Source organism: Tauraco erythrolophus, chromosome 25 (genome assembly GCF_009769465.1).
Source record: "Tauraco erythrolophus isolate bTauEry1 chromosome 25, bTauEry1.pri, whole genome shotgun sequence".
NCBI classification, from domain to species: domain Eukaryota; kingdom Metazoa; phylum Chordata; class Aves; order Musophagiformes; family Musophagidae; genus Tauraco; species Tauraco erythrolophus.
In genome coordinates this window covers 2,708,455-2,732,212 of record NC_141489.1, presented here as the reverse complement: position 1 = coordinate 2,732,212, position 23,758 = coordinate 2,708,455, and the positions used below count along the sequence as shown (strand labels likewise).

Sequence of the window (23,758 nt, the reverse complement as noted above, 5' to 3'; positions counted from 1 at the left end):
CACCTCTCTGGTGGGGAAGGTCCCCTCCAGGACGCAGCTGGGACCCCAGCGTGTCCCCACTGTCATGATTCTACAACATCCCCGTGCCGCGGTGGCGAGGGCTGACCCCAGCGGGGACGAGATGTCCAGCCGGTGTCTCCGGAGGAGCGGATGAGCCCAGGGTCTCCCTGGGGCTGAGCCCCCCCTGCTCCCTCCCCGGGACCCGCGCAGCCCCCAAGGTCTGGCTCCAATAAACTTCAAAGTCTCCTCCATGGGCAGCCATTAGCTGACGTGCCTTTTTCATCTCCGTTTCGTGGTCAGATCCGTTATTCCTGCTGCTGCCGAGGCTTCCCCAGATCGCGTGGGGCTGGGGGTCCTGGGGGCACCCCCCACCTCACCTGGGGCAGCTTCGCAGCTCTGTCCATTGCAAAGCAAAGCCGGGAACGGGGCAGGATGCGGCCTCGCTGTGCGAAGAGTTATCCTATGGATGAGAATACAGGGGGAAAGTGGGGGGGGTTGTCTCCTTTGGAGCCATCTGAGCTCAGCAGACTCCCCACAGGGCAGGATCAGGCCATGCCTTTGCCCTCTCGGCTTTGGGGGTGTTTCAGCAGCAGCTTTCGGTCAACACAGACTTTGCCGCAGGGTCTGGGAGCGTGGCGGTGGCGCTGAGCCCCGGGGCTGCCCCAGCAGACCCCCCCAGTCTGCCCCAGCAACCCCCAAAGAACTGGCTGTCTCAGCATCTTTTCCCTGGTGCTCTGTGATCTGTCTGGGCGCAGCCGAGTTAAGGACGGACTCGTACGGCCCCCGAGCTGCCTCTTTCCCAGTATCCGCGAATTAAACATTACGTGTGTCAGCGGGGAATTTGGGGAATCAATTGGCAGACAATTAAAGTGCATTGAAATTTGGGTGTACGGAGAAATAGGCAGCAAAAAGGTTTAATCTCAAAGAGCTCCCGGTTGTTAACGGTGCCAGGGAATGAAAACGCTGGGAGAGAGCCATGGGGGAAGTAATACCTGGGGAGCGATGGAGATGCATTTGGCAGAGAAAGCCCCCAGCCTTTTAGAAGCTGGAGGAGTTAAAGGGAAGGGCTGGAGGTGACGGGGTGCTCAGCTGAGGGGGGGGGGCTGCCAAACCCCCCACGGGCTGCCTGGCCCGGCTGCTAAAGCCAGCAGTGGGGCAGGTTGTGCCACGGGCAAAGAGCAGAGGCTGGGGACCCCCCCAGTGCCTGCGGCCCCCCCCGCTCGGCTCTCGCTGCCCGCACTGCTGATTGCTGCCCTGACTCACAGGGAAGGGGCCCTGTGGTTTGTGTGTCCCCCCCCCCCAGCGCTCTCCCTGCCCCAGCCCGCGGCTGCCTGACCTCGCCGGCGTTTCGGGGTGGTTTCTTTTCATGGCAGCTTCCACAAAGCGCCGGATTGTTTCTCCCCGGCAGCCGCCAGCTCCGGCAGCGTTCCTGCCTCCTGCGAGGTGGCGGAAAGTGGGGGGGAGGCTTTTTTTCCAGGGAGATGCTCCAGCGATGGCTCCTGCACTCGGCATTGCCCGTCCGGCTGCCAGCTCACCATGTTGACGCGGCACGGCATGGCACAGCCCTGGGTGCTCGGCGTGGGTTTGGCTGGGATGAGGATGCTCTGGCTGGTGCCACTTCTCCAGGGGCTGCACTCAGTGGGTGAACATTTTGGGGGGCTGCAGCACAAGTGTCCTCCCCCACCCCATCCCTCCGGCACAGGCACAGGGGGGATGGTGGGGATGAGCCGAGCTTGGTAGGGCCGGGGGGAACTGTGCCAAGGACAAGGTCACAGGCGAGGGACGTGCACGTGCACACACGTGGCAGCAGCCTGGCTCAGCAGCAAGAGGGGACTTGGTAACCTTCGGTGGGAGTCGATCGATCCGGCAGCTCGGAATAGCCGGGATGGGCTGGAGAGGCATCTGCCAGGGTCACACAGACAAGAGCCAACACCTGGGACTAATTGCACTAAATAAATGAGCAATTAAGGACATTACAGGAAGACTAAAACATCCCAGACCTCTCCCTGACCCCCTCGTAGTTCCCCTGGAAACAGCCGCTTGGCCGGCAGGTCTGGGATGCTCAGCCTGGCTGTTCCCGGCGGGATGGGGGGCATCGTGGCCCCGCTGGGGGCGGAAGGAGCGCGGGGCCGTGGGGCACGGCCGTGCAGGCAGCGAGGCGAGACTGAAGCACTATTGTCCCAGGGGCGGATGGGCTGCAGCAGGAGAGGGCAGGATTTGTCCCGGTGCAGGATGCGGCATGCTCCGAGCCCAGCTCATCCCCATGGGAAGGTTTTGGCTCAGGGCTGGGGAACCCCAAGTTGGGGACAGTGACAGGGCTGGTGGGACACAGTGATCCAGTCTGGGACCACTGGGATGCACCAACCACATCCCCCTGGACCCGATCCCCACCTCGCTCCGGGTCATGCAAAAACCACCAGGAGGGTTTTCCTCCCTGTGGCACCCCAATAAGGGTGCTGGTGCGGGATGGGGTCCAGGGAGGGGGTCATCCCCCTCCTAGGCTGGTCTTTACCTGCCCCCCACTCTCCAGAGCCCCCCTCACTCCCCCCAACACACTTAACGAGCAGCCAATTTGCTGGGAAGGAAATAAAAAGGCACACAATTAAAAGCTGGTAGCCACAACCAGAGAGGGTCAGCGGTTCACGTGCTAATGCAAGCAGATTTTGTTATGATTCATTAAGTCATTAACTCCCTTTTAATTGGAGCTCCTTTATGGAGATGTCATTTTACCTTTGCAGAGAAAATGGGAGTTGGGAGTGCAGGGAGGGTGGGAGAGACCCCCCTCGCAGCACGCGAGGTCCCCTCGCACGCCGGAGGAGCCTCCGGATCCCCCCAGGGGTGTATTTTGGTGTCGGAGACCGGAGCAGCCCATTTACTTTTCAAATTTGGTGGAAACCAGAGGAAGGGGATGGGGAACAGCTGGAGGATGCGGGGAAGATAAAGGGGCTGTGGGTTTTGGGGGGCTGAGCCCTGACCCAGCCCCAGCCTCCTTGGAGCTGCTGCCCGGCAATTACCAGCCATTACAGCCTTCCCGGGAGCGGCGCAGGGCTTAATGCAGCCGGTTTCAGCTGGCTGCTCGCTTCCACCGAGGAGAAAACTTTGTTAAGTGGTGATAACCATCGAGGAGAGCCGAGAAACCCTGGCCCCGGCGCCCACAGCGCTGCTGGGACCCTGGGTGGCAGCGAGCCGGGATGCTCCGGCTCCGGCTCCCCAACCGTTGGGGAGCCCAGTGCAGGTGGCTGCAGTTTGCTGCTGCATAGAGCTTGATCCCAGGTTATTGCCTGATGGGATTAGGGATAATCCCAGTTTTCTCTAAACTCTCCAGAACTTTCCATCCTCAAACCCACAGCCGAGCCTCGCGCCTGCCCGAGGGTCCCAGCCCGGCCCCGCTGCCCACCCAGGAGATTTTTGCTCCTCCAGGGTAAGTCAGGCGAAGTTGCCGGAATGAAAGACAGGCTCAATTTTAAAGCAGATTAATTAAACTGCATGACGAGCCTGTGTGGACAGAGTTCAGAACGAAAACAGCCTTAATTCGATTTCTCTGACTTGCAAATCGTGGCAGGGAAGTCAGCCGAAATCACATTAAGGCCGTTTCCACTCTGAACCGTGTCCTCACAGGGGTTTAATGTAGTTTAACTAATTTGATTTAAACGCTTATTGAGACTAACTGGGTTAGGTGGCGGGAGCAGGGCTGGAGCCGCCGGGGCTCAGGCTGGGACCCCCATGCAGGGCTGGCTGGGTGGGTGGGAACGGCAGCATCAGCCCCATCCCACCACGTGTGACCCAAACCCACAGTTTGGGTTGGAAAACCTCTTTTCTGCCAAAAACCCTTCTCCTCTCGGGTGGCTCTGCCGCCGCGTGCCTGCAGATCAACGCCTGCCTCCCCAGCCCCGCGGCCCCGGGGTCACCGGCCACTGAGTGCTCGGAGTCTCCGCAGTTTGCAAACTTCATGCCAGAAATTTTTTGGGAGCAGCGCCGGCCAGGGACGCCCGGTTGCGGAGGGCTGGAGAAGAGGAGGCTTTTTGTTCCCGTGCCGCGGTGGCCGGAGCTGGGCCAGGCTGCCCGGCCCTGGCTGTGCCGCCCGAGGACAATGAGCCGCTTCTTGAAGCCGCCGTTTCTTTGCCCCGTGGAGGAATGTCCCCTGAAACGTGGTGGACAGCAGCAGCCTCATTAAAAGACTCAAGCGAGGGGTGCAGCAGGGTCTCAGCCCGGCGCTGTTTTGGGGTGCACCTCTGTGGCCACCTTCGCCTCGTTCCCTGGGGCACAGGATGCTCCTGGCTGGTTTAGGGCTGCTCATCCCTCGCCTCCATCCCGAAGCCGGTGAATCACCAGCCACTGAGGCTTTGTGCCATGTCCCCCCCGCCCACGAAGCCAGGGACGGTGTCGGCGGGTGGTGGGGAGACCCCTCAGGTCCCCCTCCACCCCCAAGCAGCGTGTCAGCTCGTACCGCTGGCGTCAGCCCTGGCTGAATCACCCGCCAAATATGACCCGCACAAAGGACCCATTTTCTTCTGGTTTTGCCACGCGGGTGTCACCGGCTCCGACCCGGCGGCTCCTGGGGCTCCCACCCTAAAACCTGGGCCCTGGACCAAAAATCCCCATTGCCACGAGCCTTTTTCCCTGTTTCTCCTGAATGGGAAACACTCATTGTACGCAGCGAGGGAAAGGGAGCAGCAAACCCGCCTGCACCGGCTGCTATGAAATGCAAAGCGAGGGGTAATCCCGGGCAGGGGGGTGCAAACCGCCCCCCCCCAGTTCCATAAATCCTGAGTTTAATGATTGAACTGCACCCTGCGTGAATCTCGCCTCAAAAGGGAATAAATCTCTCGGCGTTTATAGCCGCGGCTTTGTCACCAATTAGGATGTTGTTATTGGATTAGATGGAGTAGATAGAAGCCTCCTGGGGCAAAGTCATCCCTGGGGGAAAGCCCAGTAGCTGGTGGGGGTTGCACCAGGATGGTTTTGGGCTGTGGGGGCTGATCCTGCCGGCTGGGTTGGAGGCGGAGGCGGATGCTCCCGGGGTTTATCCCTGGAGGGGCGCACGTGGCTGACAGGAGGCGCAGGAGCACCCAAAATTCAGCGTCACGTTTCCCGCTTGCTGCAGGAGGAGGTGGTGAGGATCTGGCCCCCAAATCAGTTTGTGTTGCCTAAGGATTTTGGGAACAGGGACAGTAAAGAGGGCCATGTCCTGCTTGGGATATCTTTGAGGGCTTGGCCGTGGCTCCCTGGGGCACTCTGGTTCCAGCTGCGCTTCGGGGGGGTCCCCGGCAGGTCTGGCTGACACCGAACACCCTCACCTCATCCTGTTCCTCTTCAGCATCCGCTTCCCAGCGCTGCTGAGGCACAAAAGAGCTTCCGTGGCCTCAGAAGGAGCCGTTGTCAGACACAGGACAGGGCTTCCACAGCACATCTGTCTGCACAGCTGTGCCAGGGACGTGAGGGACTCGGGGATGCTACAGGGGAGCCGGGATGGTGTGACTTTCCCAGGGAGAAGCTGCTCCAGGGCGGCTGCCCTGAGCTGCACACAGGTTGGGTAACGTCAGGGACGTCGGCTGCGACCTGCCCTCACTTTTAGGGTTCCCATCCGTCACCTCACTCAAGGGGCAGCGCAGGCAGCCTGGAGGCTGCGACACCGGAGCCTCCATCGCTGGGTTGCTGAGCAGCTCTGTGCCTCAGTTTCCCCATCTAGAGCAGGACGGGGGAAAGAGACTGTTCAAGCTTGTAGAGGAGGCACAATGCTCCCTGATTCCTCCTGAGATCTGCTGGGCCCTAAAGGAGGGGATTCAGCACCATTTTTATCCTGAGATGCTGTCGGGGGGATGTGTTCTGGGGGGTAATGAAGTCCCCTGTGCCCGGTCGTGTCACATCAGAGGGAAAAAAACACCGGGGAGGATACACCGTGGAGACAGGACGGGGCTGCCGGGGGAAGGCGGCTCCTCTGGGGTGTCTCTGGGCAGTGGGTTTATTGCTCCCCCCCCCCCCCCCCCCCCCCCCCTTTTTTGCTTTCGAATCGGGAGAATCAGGAGCCCTGGAACCGACGGGAGAGTGCTGCTTCCCTCTAGCGGCACCGGCCCTCCTGCTCGCGGGGTCGCTGGCCCGAAGGGGAGGCTCACGGAGAGCGAATAAGGGACCTTTGTCCTCCGCCAGCACCGGAGCCCGCAGCCGGCCGGGGGCTGCCCGGGGGGGCTGTCTGGTTTCTCACGCCGAAGGGGACAAAGCGCATCCCGGTTGTCCGCCCGGGCCGAGGGCAGCGCCGCGGGCAGGGGGGGGGATGCGGCCGCACGTCCGGGGCCCCTCCGGGCACTGCTGCCGCTTCTCCGAAAACCATTTATCCGCCGCTGTCGGCCCCCCGCCCGCCCCAGGACCCGCTGCCCGGCAGCACCGGGAAAGGCCAGCTCCCGCCCCGCGTGCTCCCGTGCCGGGAGAGCCGCGGGCACACGCCGGCCCACCCCCTCGGGGAGTTCGGGCAGCGCCTCCGGCCCCTCACCGGCCTCCGCGCCGCCGCCGACCCGCCACAGCCCCACGTGTCTTTCCCCCGCCGGGACTACAGCTCCCGGGAGGCCTTGCGGGCAGCGGGGAAGCCGCAGCCAATGGGAAGCGGTTTTGCTCAGCGAGTGGGGGCCGCCGCGGAGCTCGCCGGGAGTTGTGAGGCGCCCGGCAGCGGGCGGGGACAACCACAACTACAGGTCCCAGAATGCCGCGGGGAGGCGCGGGGCCAATCAGAAGCGGGCGTCTTGGCGCAGCGCGCAGGCGCGCTCCGGGGGCGGGTGGCCGGGGATTCATGTGGAGGTCAGGGGCGGGGGGACGCGGTACGTGCCGGGGCCGGGAGTGGGGCCCACAGGGCGCCTTTCCCGGGGGCGAGAGGCCTGGGAGGGAGGGAGGGAGCGGGCGGAGGGAGCCCCGGCGGGGCGGCCCGCGCTGCGGCAGGCGGCCGGGGGTACGCGGAGGCCGCCGGGGTATCGCGGAGGGGCGCGGTCCCGGGGCCGGCCGTGGGGCCTCGGGCTGCGAGGTCGGGGCGGAGACGGTGGTTGTTGAGCGAGAGAAGGAGTTGCGGTTGGGAACGGTGCCGCTGCGGGGGTGGGGGGCGGTGTGTGTGCAGGGGGTCGGTCCTCGGCTCCCCGGGACCCGCGGGGCTCCGCGCTCAGCGCGGGGTTTTTTGGGCTTTTCCAGGAGGGGCGTTATAAAGGGGCGGGAACCGGACGTGCGAGATGGCGGCGAAGGTGTTCGAAAGCATTGGGAAGCTCGGCCTGGGCCTGGCCGTGGCGGGCGGAGTTGTCAATTCGGCGCTTTACAACGGTGAGTGGGGGAAGCCGAGCGCTCCCAGCTCGCTTTGAGTCTTTTTAGTTATTTTTTTGTCAGTGTCTTGGCGGCTCTGTGCTTTTATTGCCAACGGCAACAGACTTGGAGCCTCATAGAACCATGGAATGGTTTGGGTTGGAAGGGACCTCAAAAATCATCCAGTTCCAACCCCCCTGCCATAGGCAGGGACACCCTCCACTACACCAGGTTGCCCAAAGCCTCATCCAACCTGGCCTTGAACACTTCCAGGGATGGGGCAGCCACAGCTTCTCTGGGCAACCTGTGCCAGTGCCTCAGCACCCTCAGAGGGAAGAATTTCTTCCTTAGATCCCATCAAAATCTCCCCTCTGTCAGTTTAAAGCCATTTCCCCTTGTCCAAAGCCCCTCCCCAGCTTTCTTGTAGCCCCTTTAGGCACTGGAAGGTGCTGGAAGGTCTCCCCGGAGCCTTCTCTTCTCCAGGCTGAACAGCCCCAACTCTCTCAGCCTGTCTCCATAGCAGAGGTGCTCCAGCCCTCGGATCATCTCTGTGGCCTCCTCTGGACCTGCTCCAGCAGCTCCATGTCCTTCTTGTGTTGGGGACTCCAGAGCTGAGCGAGGAGTTGGGGACTCCTCGCTGGGCTATTTTGTACCTCGTGCAATGCACCAGCAAGAGGATTTGCAAGGTCCTTTCTCCAGAAAACTGTCCATTAGGTGCTGCCATTGTGAGCAGACTGGGAGCTGGGAGTCATGGCTGCATCTTCCCATTGCCTTCTTGCTCGGAACAATTTAATTAATTTCACCTGTGTCCTGTAGTAAAAGGTGTCCCCGATGGACGGTTTCCACGGAGAGGGTTGTGGCAGTGTGCAGGTGTCACAGGCTGCTTGATGTGCTGTTTTCTTCCCTAGTTGACGCAGGCCACAGAGCTGTTATCTTTGACCGATTCCGCGGGGTCCAGGACACGGTGGTAGGAGAAGGCACCCACTTCCTCATCCCATGGGTGCAGAAACCCATCATTTTTGACTGCCGCTCCCGACCCCGGAACATTCCTGTGATCACTGGCAGCAAAGGTGAGTGTTTGGACTCGGGAACTGTAAAAGAACCAGATGCTCCGATGAGTGTTTTTTTTTTTCTGGATGTGGAGATCCTGAGTACAGTTTGGTGTGGAGCCAGGAATGGTTTGGTGTGTCTGTTTAGTTACAGAACAGATTCAGGGACTTTTCCTTTAGTCCTGTAAGTCATCCCTGTAAATGTAAAGTCTCTGCCTTTGCAGTAGGACAAGTAATTCCCTGCATCGCAAACAAACTGAAGCTTAGATGTGATCTGCAGGGAGGATTTGGATCCGAAGGTGAAAGGAGTGGTGGAAATAACTCCTCTTTGCTGGCACAAAGAAGCCTGGATGTTTACTCTTTCTCATTTAGTTGCCCTGGAGAAGACAGCTTCAGGATATCTCCCGCTCCCTGGGCTGGCCACTAAACTCTTGACTCTCTTCCGACAGATCTACAGAACGTGAACATCACGTTGCGTATCCTGTTCAGACCAGTGACTGCCCAGTTACCGCGGATTTTCACCAGTATCGGAGAGGATTACGATGAGCGTGTCCTGCCCTCAATCACAACTGAAATCCTCAAGTCTGTCGTGGTAAGGACAGCGTGAGAGCTGCTGGGCTCTGTGGGTCATCTCTCTCTCCTCTTTTTAGCAGTGAGGGAACATCTTGCTTCAGGTGCCTGGGCAGCCTGGTGTTTGCTGGCTTTGGAAGGAGAACTGGTTTAATTGTGGGGCTCATGGGTACAGGCAGGGCACGGAGAATCCATTGCTTCCGGGAGCTCTCTTCTCACTGTTGTCCGCCCCAATTTCAGGCTCGCTTTGATGCTGGAGAATTGATCACTCAGAGAGAGCTGGTCTCAAGGCAAGTGAGTGAAGACCTGACGGAGAGAGCAGCCACCTTCGGGCTCATTCTGGATGATGTGTCCTTGGTAAGAGTTCTTCCTCTTCAGTTTTTCCCCTTTGGAGTGTACTCCAATAAAAGCAGTGGAGAATAGAATCGGTAGAGGGCCAGAGAAGGGTGAGCTGGAAGTCTGGACACGTGGACTGTGTTTGTCTGGCTGCAGTTGCACGTGACGTAGTGACTACAGCTCAAGTGAGTCCCTCTGGTTTTGTTGCTGGCCTTCGGTGACCTTGAGCGAGCCCTTGAAGGCCCCGCTGCGCCGGCTTGTCGTCGGGCTTCGCCGTTGCAGGGCTCTGACGTTGAAATGAAGAGCAAACGCGTCTGTGGGTGATCAATCAGGCTGCACGTTGCTTTGGAGAAGGCAGTTGTTCCACCAGCACCCTGAGACGCAGGAGAAAGTGCTAGGCATGAGGAGGTGGTGAAACTACCAGCTCTTGATAGCATCCTTCTTCCTGCAAAGTAGTAGGTTTTCTCCTGGCTATGTCTTTTAAGACTATTCAAGGAGGGAGTTCTCCCCTCTTCCCCCTCCTATCTCCCTATAAGCCTTGTAAATTAAATCTATTGGAATCTGGCTTGTACATGCACCTCTCCCTCTCTCTTCCGGGACTTCCCTCGAAAGCCTGCTTAGAGAAAAGGGAAACGAGCTCCTTCATTTGGCTTTGAACATAGAGGAACCCCTTGCAGGAAGGTGACTTTGTTTCTGCGAAATGTGAGGGTTTGACTCTTTGTTTCTGGTGCTTTCCACTGAGCACACTACTGAAGGCAACTCACCTTTCCCCTGTGCCATCCCAGGAGCCTGCAACTGGGCAAACCAGTGCATGGTGAAGCGTGAAAGGTGTAGGGTGGCTTGGCAGACAGCGGGCTTCCCTGCCCTGGGAGAGGAGCACTGGGTGGGCTCCCTCTCCTGGGTGCTTGAGCAAGCAGCAGTGGCAGGAGAGCGTGGTGTGTCTCTGAAGGTACTGGTGTTACTGGTCTGCTGGACTGGAATTGCGGTTGTGGTGTCTCCCTTGAGACTTCCAAACTGGATGGGGAGGCCCACTTGTCCCAGTTTCTCTTCTTTTAGGGATACTGGCTTTCCACCTCCATTCCAGTTTCACCGGGTACAGGCAGGCTGCCTCCCTGCTGGGAGCTGCGTGGGTAAACGGTCGGCATTGTGGACTTTGCTTGATTTCTGCCCTGCAGACCCACCTGACCTTTGGCAAGGAGTTCACGGAGGCGGTGGAAATGAAGCAAGTGGCCCAGCAAGAAGCAGAGCGAGCCAGGTTCATTGTGGAAAAGGTAACTTCTGAGAAACTTGGAAACAGTTGCTGGTATCTCCTTCCCACGCCAGCTCGCAGAGAACGTCTCGCTCAGCTGTCCAGGAGACCAGGCTGAACGATGAAGTCACTTAGAGACATCATGCTGACATGGTTGCCAGCTCTGGCATGTGATTGTTGGATAGATAAAGCCGAAGGTTGGATTTGTGGCTTTGTTGTTTTTTTAATACTAAGTCACAGTCTTACAGGAGCACTGAACAGAAATGTCAGTGTGGAGGAGGAGGAGGGAGGAAACAGCACTCTGGAGGAAGTGTCAGTTGGAAATGGGGCTGAGGGTTGAGATTGGCAACCCCAGTGATCTTGCTGTTTGTGAATTTTGAGGGTGGCCAAAGCTTTCCATGGTGTTTGATATCGTGGGCATGGGGGCCTGTGTCCGAGGAGCGTTACTGACTGCACGCTAGACCGCGTGGTCTCAGATAACCCAGGATCTCAGTGAGCATCCACAGAAACTAATTTTGTGTTCAGGCGCCCCAGTACAGCTGAGAAGGCACCCCTGCCAAGATTGAAAGAACCTGCAACTACACCCAGAGTTAATCCAGTGGATGCAGTAAGATGCCTGTAATCAGCCAGGACCATTAAACAGCAGAAGTGTTTATCTGACCTGGTTCTAATTCCACTGAAGTTCTCGAACCTTTCATAGACAGTTTTCCACCAGGAATGCCCTGAGGTGGGTTAATGTTTCCTGAGGTTAAGACTGATAAGGTGATTTTTCAACTGTTCTTCCACAGTAGGCAGCAAACCAGTGTGACAGAACGCAGCTTTAAGATAAAATCACCTTCTATCTTAGCTCTCCTACTGGGGAAAAGAACAGTAGGGTGGTGAGGTGGGAATCTATATTTTAAACATGACAAGAGCATCTTCCTTCTCTTTTGTTCTTGTTTTCTCTCTCGCTTATTCCCCTCCTCATGTTCACTTTCAGGCTGAGCAGCAGAAGAAAGCAGCTGTCATCTCTGCTGAGGGAGACTCGAAAGCAGCCGAGCTGATTGCCAACTCGCTGGCCACCGCGGGCGATGGCTTGATTGAGCTGCGCAAGCTGGAGGCAGCCGAGGACATCGCGTACCAGCTCTCGCGGTCCCGCAACATCACCTACCTGCCCTCCGGACAGTCCGTGCTCCTCCAGCTGCCGCAGTGAACCCGGCTCTGCAGCCAGAGCTGGCCTGGTCACCTCTACCTACCCAATCAGCCCTTTCCAAAAGAATCTTTGCCATTTCCTCATTGGTAAAAGCAGAGGAAATGAAAATTCAACCCATTTTGAATTATTAATCAAATAAAACGGAACGCTCTCCACAAGAAACCTGCATTCCTCCCATGCACGGTCGGAGCAGTGGCTCCCTTGACCATTAAGCTAGGTTTGAGAATTGCCCCTTTCCAGGCAGTTTGAGCAAAAGGAGCAGAGTTTTCATCTGCTCGCTCCTGGGACGAAGAGGCAGCCCGGGTGACTCCCTGACCACAAGAGTGCTGTATCAATCAGGTTTCACAGCGATGCTTCAGTGCCTTTAGGCTGGCTGAGCCAGGGTCGTTACAGACTTGCAGGTCCTGGGCTATGGCACAGGGACGCTCGGGGCTCGCTCTTCAGTCAAGCCAGTCTGTTTTCAGGTGTCAGCTGGGAGTAAGAGGACATCTCAGCTGGTAGGACAGCGGCTCTGCTGTGCCTGTGTGAGCTATAGCACTGACAGCCGGAGGTATGGATCGAGTGGATTGTGGCTGGGGTGAGAATAAGAGGTTCACTTTATGCAGTAGATGGATTTCGGGCATGGAGGAGAAGTTCTCATGTACATGCTGGAAATGGGACATCTCCACTTCTCCCCCTGCTGCCGCACACCGATCTGTTGGCTGCTGCTTGCCCTGTTGTGCAGCGTTGGTTCTTTCAGCAAGGTCAGTGAAAGTGGCAGCTGGCCGATTCCAGATGGCACCTGTGACTAAGAGGGGATGACTCGGTGCTCCGTGCTTCAGGCAGTCGGAGGTGGGCAGAATTCTCTGTTACATCAATGTTCTTTTTATTTAGGGAAACTGAATGGTGAGGAGGATGTGATGGGTGAGACTGTGTAACTAGCCTTCAATAAATGTCATGGTCCCAAGTGTAGTAGTGTGGGGGCTTTTTTTGTTATCTCAGAAGAACGAAAGTTGGGTCAGTGGAGCAAGATGCCTCATGCTTCTGCTAGATTATTTGGATAAAAGTCATTTAGTGCAGGCAAACAGGCCTTGCTCCTGACAACTTAAAGCTTGAAACGTGATTCTTGGGTGGAATTCCTGCAACAAGGTAAAGCTGAGAGTATCTTGATGTTCTTGTGAGGGCACTGAACGGCTTTCCTTGCACAGTTCAGCTGTTGTTCACTGCACGTAGATAGGTTTTCCAGGGTGCTATTTTGATCCAATACCGTGCTGTTGGGAAGAAAATGGGGGTGTGGATACATTTTCTAGGGTGCTATTTTGATCCAGTACCGTGCTGTTGGGAAGAAAATGGGCGTGTATTGTACCAGGAACAGCCCACGGTGAACTTCAGACCTGTCAGAAAGCATGGTATGAGCCTGGCACACCTGCCAACAGGATGCTTGTACAGTATCTGTTATCCCTGAGCAATGCAGCCTTAGGTAGGTGTCCTCACTGCCCTGAGGATGCTGAGCCCTCGGGAAAGCTGCTGGGAATGGTGGGCTCGTTTTGTAATTGTGCAGCCACTTTGGGTTGTTGCCCTCGCCTCTGGCGAAACGGCAAGACGTGCCTGCTTTTTCTGCTGGGCAGGGTACGCTCTTGCACTGATGAGGTGCCTGAGCTTGCAAAATACTTTAAGCAGCTGAGCAGTCAGGTCCATAACTCCCAAATAACTTCCAGACCTCTTCTCCTTCCAGTGCTCTTGTTCTTTTTTCTTCTGGTTTACCGCTTCAGACACTTCTAAGGAAGCTTCCACTTTTTTCCCAAGGCTCCCTTTAAAGCTCCCTTAGTGTTTCCTGCATTTCTCCATGTGTTTCGTGCACCAGGTGCTGGACTCAGAACAGTGTCTGAAATCCTTCCTCAGCTTCTGGGGCTCTGCATTAGTTCTCCCTCCAGTTGTGCGTTTTCAGTGGTGTGGGGAGTGTTTCCTGCTGCTTTGGCTGTTAGCTTCTCTGGAGGAGGTGTCTGAGGCTCTGACGGTGGCCCCTGGGTCTGATTAATCACTGTTTCCTTTGCTTTTGGGTGTAATTCTTTTTACAAATGTTCCCTGGCTGCTAACTGCTCCTTTACCCTCGTTCTGCCTCACTTAATGCCTGAAGCTGCCACGAACTCCTCCGACTTCAAAGCTGTTCTTGAAGCTGTAGCTCTCGGTGTGTGCTCGCCTCTTGTTTATGTTGTGTTTATAGCTGCTCTTCAGCCTCGTACACCATGTGGACCATCGAGCTATCTGGCTCCAGATGGGAACGGTGACCCTGAAATCAGGACGTGGCTTTGTGTGGGCTGCACAGGGACACGGGGTGAGGAAACAGCCTTCTCCTTGCTGGAGGGATGCTGCTCCGAGAGCTGCACTGCTCCGAGTGAGCGAGCACTGCCTGGCGTCCTCTGCCAAACTCTTTAGGTGCTGGCAGACTCCTTGGTGTGAAAACAAAACAAAAAGTCGAGGTTGTGTAGTCAAGAACTGGCCTGTTTGGCGTTCCTGGCCCGGGCTGGACTGGAGAGAGTGGAAGGCTGAACTCCGCTCCCCAGGACGCTGGCCCTTCCCTCGCGGCGTTCCGGAGGTGTGAGCAGGGTGTGAGCACTCGCTCCCAGTGCTCTACTTGTCAGGGCAACAGAAAGAGCTTCGGGCTTGGGTAAGATGAAGGCAGGCTGCCCTCGCCGCCCGAACAAACACGGCGTCCCCACCCTCTCTGGTGTTTCTAGCCTTGTTGCTCTTCATAATCCAGGAACAAAAACTGGCTCGTGACAGCGGAGTGCAACCTGGGGTGGCGAAACAGGGTCAAGGCATGCGGCTTCGTGCTCGGGGCAGAGAGAGTTGTGATGTGCAGGCCCTGGTCTGCCCTCCCGGAGAGCCTGTGCCAACCTCCCCATCAGCCCGCTGTCCTGCGACCATCACCTACAGCCCTGCTGGCCCAAGGGGGCTGGCTCCCGGCTAAGGCAGGGCCACCACAAGGGCTGCCTGCTCTGCTGCAACTGCCATGGGTACAGCAGTGCTGGAGATGCTCCAGAAACAGCACATCTCCCCCCTTCACCCCATCCTTAGAGAAAGCACGAGAGGGGCTGTCTTGTGACCGTGCCTGGAGGAGCAACCGCTGTCTCCGACACCGCGCTCTGTGACCACCACGTGCCACGTCTTTTGGGTAAGACACCAGGCCAAGGTAAGCCGTGATGGTGGCTGGGAGGCAGCTAGATGATGCCACCTGAAGGGGAGGTGGCGAAACCTCGGATTGGTTTCTGTGAACAGAAAAGCCAGTGGTCTGGCTGTCACGCCTGGATCCCACTGTCTGAAAGGAACGGCACAAGTCTGAAGAATTTCCTGCACTGGGCAGTTGTATCTCTGCTGTGTGGGCTTTCTGCTGCTTAGTAGGGATTGCAGCTGTGCTCCAACTTTTGCTTTGGGGAGGGGAATACTTTCTCTGGTCAATTTATCTTCATTTTTGCCACTTAGTTACACAAAAGACTTGGAATTTAATATATTCAACAACTTTTAATTCCCTCACCAAATTAGTTTGAAATTGGTTTTCTCGGGAGGCATGACAACATGATTGCATAAAGCCAGTGCCTCCCCAGCAAGGCTGGATGTATTACTGGGCTGGAGAAAGCACGCACTTCCTTAAGCAATCCAGCTAAAACGGCCCGAAAATTTCCTTGTGGAAAGGCTGTTCCACAGACCTGTGCCTGGGTGTTCGCTGGGCAGAAATAACGGCCCTTCTGCCAGGCTCTCCCTCCCCAGAGCCGATTCACACCAGGTGCTCCTGGAGCTCTCCGTTTTCCAACAAATTGTGACATTCAGCACCAAAGCCTTAGGGCCGGGAGAGTTTTGGGGGTGAATGATGGAGGCTGCAGCTTTGCTGCCAACTGCAGACCGCGTTAGCCACGAAGGACACTTGCCAAGGGGTCCCCTTTTCCAGAGGCGGGATGAACGGGGCCGGGGGCCGCAGCCGGGCTGATCCCCACCAGATGGCAGCAGCAATGCCGCTCTCGGCTCGGGGAGGACGGCAGGGACCAAGGGGTGTCCCTCAGCCCCCCGTGGGCACAGCTGAGCCGGGAGGTCACCCTGCCCCGGGCACAGGACGAAGGGAGTGGAGCTGGACAGGGGCAAACACAATAGCACAGTCTCCGGTACAAGCTGGCATGAGAGCTGTCTGATGGGCAGTGCCACTGGGGCAGGTAGGTACGAGGATTTAGTCCCTGTGCCAGGCTGTCCTGGTACATTTCTGATGCCCGTTTCACTGTGCTGAGCACCTCCAGCTGCAGGGTTTAACCCCTCGAGCCCAAGGTGGCACAGTGAAAGGTGCGAACACCTGTCTCCTTTTCTACCCCTGGTGCCAGGGTGGTTTGGCTTTGCAGCCTCTCCGTGCAGCCCCTTGAGCATTCCTCCTTCCCACCCACCAAAGGCCAGCCCTAGTTTATCGCTAGTGCAGGGTGGACAGGAACAACAGGAACGTCCAAGCATGAGTTCAGAGGTGCGAGTTGTTTCAGCTTGACAAGAGAAAACAGCACTGAGGTTTTGGGTCCAGACTTGGTGTGCCAAATTCACACTGGAGAGCCCAGGGTCGGTAAAAGCTTGGCAGTTTTTTAAGCTGAAGCCCTGGAGTTTTGTGACCTCAGAGCGACTGGAGTAATGGCAGCATGGACTCATCACTTGTATTTCCCTGAATAAAGCCCCAAAATTAAGCTAGAGAGACCAGGTTTTGGGCAAAGTCTGCTGGTAATGGGCAACATAAGACCCGCTGGGGCAACTAAAGGGCGCCGTATGAGGGCCACTGCAGCCCTCTGCTGCCAGAACACATCTCCCACTTGAGACCAAAGAGCAGCAGCTGGTTGTCACCTTCACACATCAGAGCCAAGGTGGCATCTCCCTGCCCACTGCTCCGCCTTGGCTGCAAACCTCCAGAGAGGTTTGGTTTGGTTTTTTTTTTCTTCCTGGGAGACCTTTGTTGGTTTTTTTCCCTTCCTGGGAGACCACCTTACTTCTTCCTTTCACGCTAGTGGAAGAGCTCAGCTCTGCACCAGCCGGGCCAGCCAGCAACATTCAGACCAGCCAAACAAGCTTTTGTTCGTGATAAACAAACAGGAAACTGCCTGATTTCCTCTGTGTGTTCACCCTCTCTCTCGTGCGTGCGCTCTCTCCCTATTTAATAGATAACCAGCCTACCTGCCTCGCGAAGAGGAGACCGAAAACAACCACACGGGCACTCTGGAGCAGTTGGAATTTGCAGCGTGGCTGTTGCATCGAAACGGGCATCTGCTCCCTGACAGTCACTGATGCACCAGAGCTGAAGCCTCTCCAGGTAAGGGAGCTCCTCGGGTTTGTGATTATTTGTACCCTGCAGCAAGCTGGCAGCACGTCTGAAGTGGTTAGAGCAAGGGATAGGGAGGAGTTTCCTTATTGCTTCCTTTGTGCTGTTTATATCCACGTGGATCTAGCAGAAAATGCCTCTGTCCTGAAACACAGAGGATGTGGTGGGGGTGTGGGGGAAGAAAGTACTTGTGGAAGTGGGTAGGAAATAATGTCCTAAGCCAGGCTGGAGCTCAGCTTGGCTGGGAGATTGGGAACGATTCATAGGGCCAAATTTGGTTTAATTATTCCTTGCTTGGCACTAGTCAGTGCTGGGGGCTGAGACGTGCCTCGTACGCCTGTTTTCCGTCAGCAGGACTGAGCTGACTTCAGTCCAGCAAGTTCTGACTTCGCTGGTGTAACTCAGAGGTACGTCAGGTTTACTCAGGGATGACTCGACTGTGCTCTGGTTTTCTACTTGGTGAGCAGGAGAGGACTGCCCCAGGTAGAGAGGTATCAGTGAGTGACAGGGGATGTAAAGTGTGCTCTAGTCAGGGGACGCAGAACAAACTTTCGGAGGAAGAGAAGCATCTGATGTCTTTAGGAAAATATGGCGGATGCCTCCTTTAACCACATGCTCACCCACAGCCACGCTGGGTTCACCTTCCCCACCCATAGAAAGCAATGAAAGAACACATCTCTGGGGAAAAGACCTGGTGAAGCAGGCATCGAGATCTTGCTGAGCACATCCCCCCAAAGCAGAGGAACTAGAGAAGCTGGAAAGCTCCCATGGGAGGCTGAGCTCAACTGCTGCTGTGAAAACAGCACCTGGGGTTCCCCACGCTGGATCTGCATGTGATGCTGATCTGGACCAAGTGAGAAACCCGCACTGAGTTGTCCTTGACCTCTGACAAGCCAAAGCTCTGCATGAGCCTGGGAAATGGTGTCCCAAACTGAGCTGCAGGAGGGCAGCGCAGAAGGTGGAATCAGTTGCAAGACACGTTCATGTCCCCCATGCTGCCAGGGGCAGGAAGGGCAGGAGGAGGCAAGGAAAGAGTGTGTGCAGGATGCCCCTGAAGTGGGAGGTTAAAAATATTAAAGAGAGGCAAGAACAGGAAGGAAGCAGGGGTTTAGCCTGAACAAGGTGAGTCTATTCCAGAGGTATTAATTCAAACATGACTTCCACAGGGCCTCGCAGTGCCTCTCCTGTGAAGCTGGTAAATACAGCTGTTTCTCTGTCACTTACAGCATCTTCCTCCCAAGCACAGCTTTTCACGGGTGCTTTTCAAACCCAGAGGGAAGTGTGGCTGGAAAATTGGGTGTGAATGGAAAGAGCTTCAGTTAAACCAGTTTGCTTATCATCAGCCAAGGTACACGGACCCCACTTGCACTGCTTTGGTAGGGGGTGATGCTGATCTGAGCAGAGGGACAGAACTGTCTCTAACAGCCTGCCTTGGTCATGTTTCCATTTAACAACTACCCAGCACAGGAGTTAGAGCTTCCCTTACGCAGACAGTGCTGGGAGACCAGCTGAGGCTACAGCATAACACCAAAGCTGATTAAACAGACAACAATGAGTAAAACCCAAATTCTGTGAGTTTCCCTCACTCCCATCCTGCTCTTGTCCAACTGCCATATCTCAGAATCTGTATTTTACTTTAATTTTTTTTTTTTTTAAAAAAAGAAAAACACAAAACCCAAGGCTCCTCAAAGACAACTTTTCATTTTATTTTTTTTTTTTTGTGGCACGATTTTTATGTGGAGGATGATGGCTCTGATGATACAGTCATGTTACCACCCTGCCCCCAGTACCCCAAAGAAAGTTAATAATCCTCAACTCTGCCTGTACTCTGCTGCTCCGAAGGTCCAGTTTTGAGCACAAGGAGATGCTGGTGGGCGTTAGCTCTGCAATATTCTTTGGAGGCGGTTCATCTTTAACTGTGGCCTTCCACTGAACTAGTAAAGGAGAAGGGAGAATGGGAACAGGAATTTCCTCTGCTTGAACTTCTACTTTGCTCTGTATGGTCTCAAAGCCTCTGCACTCGGTGATGGTGGTTCCCTCAGACAGTGCAGGGCTTCCTGTGACAAAAGCCAGCAGGAAAAACCCTTTGTTTTCCTTTTGCTTCCTTTCCCATCGCTTGAGAGGACCCTGGACCCTGCAGGACATAGCAGGATATCTAAAAGATAAAGCATTAATCTGTGAGTCAGTTGGTCGGGTTGCAGACCAGGTCAGCAAGGTGTCAGCAGCCTGTCCATGCCTCAGTTTCTCTTCTCATCCTTGGTTTGCTTTTCTAGGGGGGCAGGGCCTGTTCTTTGCAGGGTGATTGAGCAGCACCTAGTGCCAAGGGCCCTTCTCTTTTGGGGAAGAGTCTCAATTGCAACTGCACTCTCAGAAGGTCCTCAGCACCAAGTCATGCCCAGAACCGTTGTGATGTGGAGGCCTCAGCAAACATCAAGCATACAGAGAACGGCTGGCACTGTTCCACTTGGCCCTGCTTACCGCCAGCCCTGTCACCAGCACCAGAGTCACCTCTCACCAGGGGAGGGGGCAGGTAGGACAGCAGGAAGGCAGCCCATCTCCCTGTTGGCTGTGGGAAGAAAGAGGGCTGGAAGGGCTGGTTTGCTGGCTACTGAGTTTCCCAAGAAATCATCGCAGCAGGAGTCCAGATGAAGCAGAGAGGCATTGCTGCTTGGGTACAGCCAGGAACTCTTGTAAACTCGGCCCCATCTCACCGTGGCACAGCCCACGTGGGTCTGCAGGCCCTGGACTGGGCAGGCATCTCCCTTACTAGAGGATTCTAGCCCTGGTTTGCTGCCTGAAAGCCAAATTAAATAACTGGAGCAGACGGCTCAGGGATTGCCCAGGAACACCCAGCTTTGCAAACCCAAGAAAATTAACCACTTCACACCACAGGAAAATTAACCACTGATAAAAGCAGGAGTTCACCTCTGTCTAATTTTTTTTTTTTCCCCTCACGCTATTCTGCAGCTGGTGCCAGTGGTTATTCCCACCACAGAGCCAGTTGCATCTCAACAATATAGTCACTAAGTTTGCTTTCTCAGCAAGTCTAGAACATGTAGTCCTCTATAAAAAACAGAGGTGGGTAACATTGTGTTCTACTGTGTCCCAGGCCCCTAGCCCAGCAAATTCTCACTTTTATTGTAACTCTGAAACCCTGAAAGGCTCCTAAGCTGCTTAGGAGGAAAAAAATCTGGTTTCCATGGAAGGACAATGTCACCTACTGCTGTACTGCTGCTTCTGGAGAGGGCTGCTTGCTGAAACACTGCAGCAGTTTGGGGAGGAAATGAAGATCCCTATCACCTGTCCCTCGCACCACATGCAGCAAGGAGGACACACACTGGCATTTTCTACACTGGTTATACTCCAGAGAGAAGGGAAATGCCAGAGAGAGGGGGTAAGGGGGCCACGGCATCTTACTGAGCAGGGAACAAGACGCAGAAAGGCACCTCTAGAAGTTACACACCAGCGTGAAGGGAAAGCAGAGATGACAGCAAGGAAATCAGAGGGCTGATAAGGATCTGTGGCTGGGAGGCAGGTGTGCACCGGGGAGCGGATCATGTGCAAGCAGAGATGTGGGGCTGTTGCTGCATTTTGTTTGTTTCCCTTTACCTGGCTGACATGTCTTTTCATGTCAAGAGCCAGATCAAAGAGAGGGATGTAAAAAGCTGAAACAGGCCTCCTTGTGGGAACAGGGCTGAGTGCCACAGCCAGCCTCTCAGCTGGATCCCTCCCTGGGAGCAGCGTGAGGAGCTGTCACCCTCCATTAGCCAAAGAGCCAAGGAAGAAAGTGTGCAACTGTGGCATGCCCTGGGCATTCGGGAGCCAAACCACACAGAGAGGCTGGGAAGAGTCACTCTCCTCTGCAACTGTCTCCTCCCTGAGCCACTGGCGATGGGACACAACAGGGCCATGAGGACAAGTGCTTTGGTTTCATCATGTCAGAAGCCCTTCAGAGTCCAAAGACATTTGGTCCCTTTGGTTTTTTTTAAACTCTTCCTCTGCAGAGTGATGGTGTCCACTGCTAAAGAGGGACTTAACACTCCCTTTTAATCTCTGCACAGCTCTGATTTGGAGGGAGCAAAATAACCCTCACTGACATCACCTGAAGCTGAGGATGCAGAGCACCTTTCTCAGGAAAGGCCCCTGCAATCCTCCAGTAGCAATCCTCAACATGAGGGCATCTCATGCTGCAGGCTCAGGGTAAGGAAGGTTAGAAAACCACAGACTGCATCCGAGAAAAGGGAACAGTGGAACAGCCTGGGAGACCAAATGCTCTCCTCACATGCTGGAGAGACACCATCAAGGCCCTGGCCTACTCTTGTCCCATGGATGGACACTAGCAGTAGCTTTGCTTTTGTGGGTGTTGAGGAGTAAAGCCACCAACTGTTTCATTTGTGCCCCTCTGGACAAGAGTACCCATTGTTTTCCAATGTCCCTCTGCTGAAGTCCCACATTTGGAAGAGGGGCTGTCAGTGTCCGTTCACCTTTCAAGAAAAAACTTGCCAGCATTTTTTTTCCTGCCCTTTTCAAGGCAGGAAATTCTACTACATGGCATCCTTCACACACACACAGGTAACCAACAGCAGCACCACATCCCCTGACATCCTCTCCCTGTTTTTCTCCAGAAGCTGCATTGCACAAGGGTGCTGGGCCAAGATGGAGCAGTGCCTATGCTCTCAAAACCCAGGGTCTCCCCTGGCTACCTCTTCCTTCTCCAGCTATACAGAGGTCCCAACAGAGATGAGAGCAGCCTGGGGCCTGCTCTGAACTGGGCCAGCCAGTAACAGCTCCCACGGGGCTGGTCAGAGCAAAGTGGGCTGTGCTCTGCTCCTTTCCCATGCTCCCACAGCAGGGGTTGCTGGGGCAAGGAAGAAAACTGGCAATGTTTTCCTGATCCCACCATGAGGCTTCCCCAGTCTCCCCTGCCCCTTTTAATTTGATCGTGAACTTTGACTCTGAAAGCCTCAATCCCTGCTCTGCACAGGGAGCTCAAATCTGGGTTGTATGTTCAATCATCAAGGGCAGGTCAAACACAGTGGCACGTAATATTACATATCAGGGGGGTGAGGGTGTATAGATTTTTTTTCAGACTCTCAAATCAAGTGCCCTACACTGTTAGGGGAAGCATCTGCAGCAAACAAAGCAGATGAGGAAAGAAACCACAGGTAGAGAAGGGACTGCAGATTAAAGGATTTTAAAAAGGGGGCTACAACAGGAACACGAGGTTGAGAATGGGCAAAAGGGAGCCAAAGCTCCATGGTACCATAGATTCATGAAGTCCCTGGGAAGCAGCTAACACTACCAAAAGGGCTGCTGCCCTTCCCCCTTTTCCTGTTTCTGCTACTCTCGCCAATTCTTTTACTGCCGCCAAACCTAAACCACAGCAGCGCTCTTCCCTCCTACACAGTGCTCAGCAGTGGTTTTCAGGGCTATGGAGCAGGCTTCACAGCTTCCTGGGAGAGGTGGTACCGCCGTGAAATGCTGTGCCAGCCTGGGAAGCAGCAGCCCCGACCCTCCCCACGGCCTTTTATGAGCCCCGTACCTGCCCCTAACAGGGAGCTCTATCAGCAAAAGACATTTTTTACTTCTTGTCACATCGGGCCTGGGCCCTGCAGGTGGGTGTAATCAAGAAACCACAGGCCAGAGTTAAGTAGTTATTAGTATTTTAAGGGGAGAGGAAGGTTTGAACAAGTGGGAGCTGGGTTTTGGCACAATAACAGAAGCGACCGACTCCTCTGGCTACTGTACACCAGGCAGGGCCTCACTGACGAGGCCTTTTATAAGGTCTTACCTGCCTCCTGAGGGGCAGCTCTGCCACCCTACAGCACACACGGCCCTCCCGAGGCGCCTCCCATCCCGCGGCCGCATCCGCTCCCTCACGGCAGCCGCTGCGTGAAGCGTTATCCCCATTCATCCGTGAGCAGCCCGGAGGCCTGGCGCCGACTCGGCTCCCGTTAAGGCCCTTATTCCCCGCGGTGGCACGGCTGTGACCAGCGGCCTTCACCGGACCGACCGAGGCCGCCCGCGGAGCGAGGCGAGGCGTGGGCCCGGGGTTAGCCGCAGCGCGGCGGAGCGCTCGCCACAGCTCGCCCGGCTCAGCTGACTGCAATTAAGGCGGCCTCTCTAATTACCTCAGAGGAGTAACGGTCGGCCCCGCCGCGGGGAACCGGCGCCCTCCGCCTTCCCGCCGCGCACCGACTCACCTGAGCCCCGCGGGGCGCCGGCCCCCGCGCATGCGCAGCGCCCCTCACCTGCGCGCCCCGCCACAGCCTGAGGTGAAACAGCGCAGGGCGGGAGCGGCGGGGGGGGGGGAGCGAGGCACCAGCCCGACGGCGCATGCGCTCCTGGCCGCCGCGCGCCGGCCCCGCTCCCCTCAGCCTATGGGTGTCCCGTGTGTGCGCCCCCCCCCACGCCCCGCGCGCGCGCGCGCTCCCGCGCTCAGGCACACGCGCGCTCCCCCGCCCCCCCCTTTCCACACACCCCCCCCCGCGCGGTAACCACCTCCTCGGCGCGTGCCCGCCAGCGGCGCGCGCGCGCGCGTGCGTGCGCGGCGGCGGAGTCGCGAGACTGGCTGCGGCGGCCACGTAGCGCTGCGGCGGCGGCGGGGAGCGGGAGCCGCGTCCGCCGGCGGCGGCGGGGCCTGGGCCGGAGCCCGAGCCCGAGGCCGGCGGCGACTCGAGCGCCGCGGCGGCGGCTGAGGGGGCCGAGCGGAGGGAGAGAGGGAGGGCCCCGGCCGCCCTGCCCTCCGCCCTCCCGCCTCGCCTCCTCCA

General features: G+C 56.5%; 1 protein-coding gene across 1 annotated transcript; it reads left to right on the top strand.

Moving 5' to 3' along the window:
• The first annotated feature begins 6,762 nt into the window (after positions 1-6,762).
• Positions 6,763-12,604, top strand: PHB1 (prohibitin 1). The gene is made up of 7 exons (XM_086626465.1): positions 6,763-6,789; positions 7,171-7,296; positions 8,184-8,345; positions 8,774-8,916; positions 9,135-9,251; positions 10,406-10,501; positions 11,459-12,604. Exons 2-7 carry the CDS (start codon positions 7,209-7,211, stop codon positions 11,669-11,671), a joined length of 819 nt encoding a protein of 272 aa, XP_086482591.1. The 5' UTR covers positions 6,763-6,789; positions 7,171-7,208; the 3' UTR covers positions 11,672-12,604.
• Positions 12,605-23,758: the final 11,154 nt, after the last annotated feature.

What these genes read in the sequence shown, in the direction of transcription:
- PHB1 (XM_086626465.1), top strand. Translation starts at nt 7,209, where the DNA reads ATGGCGGCGAAGGTGTTCGAAAGCATTGGGAAGCTCGGCCTGGGCCTG. An exon ending in TTCTGGATGATGTGTCCTTG is followed by an intron (nt 9,252 to 10,405) that starts GTAAGAGTTCTT and finishes TCTGCCCTGCAG; the next exon opens with ACCCACCTGACCTTTGGCAA. An exon ending in CCAGGTTCATTGTGGAAAAG is followed by an intron (nt 10,502 to 11,458) that starts GTAACTTCTGAG and finishes GTTCACTTTCAG; the next exon opens with GCTGAGCAGCAGAAGAAAGC.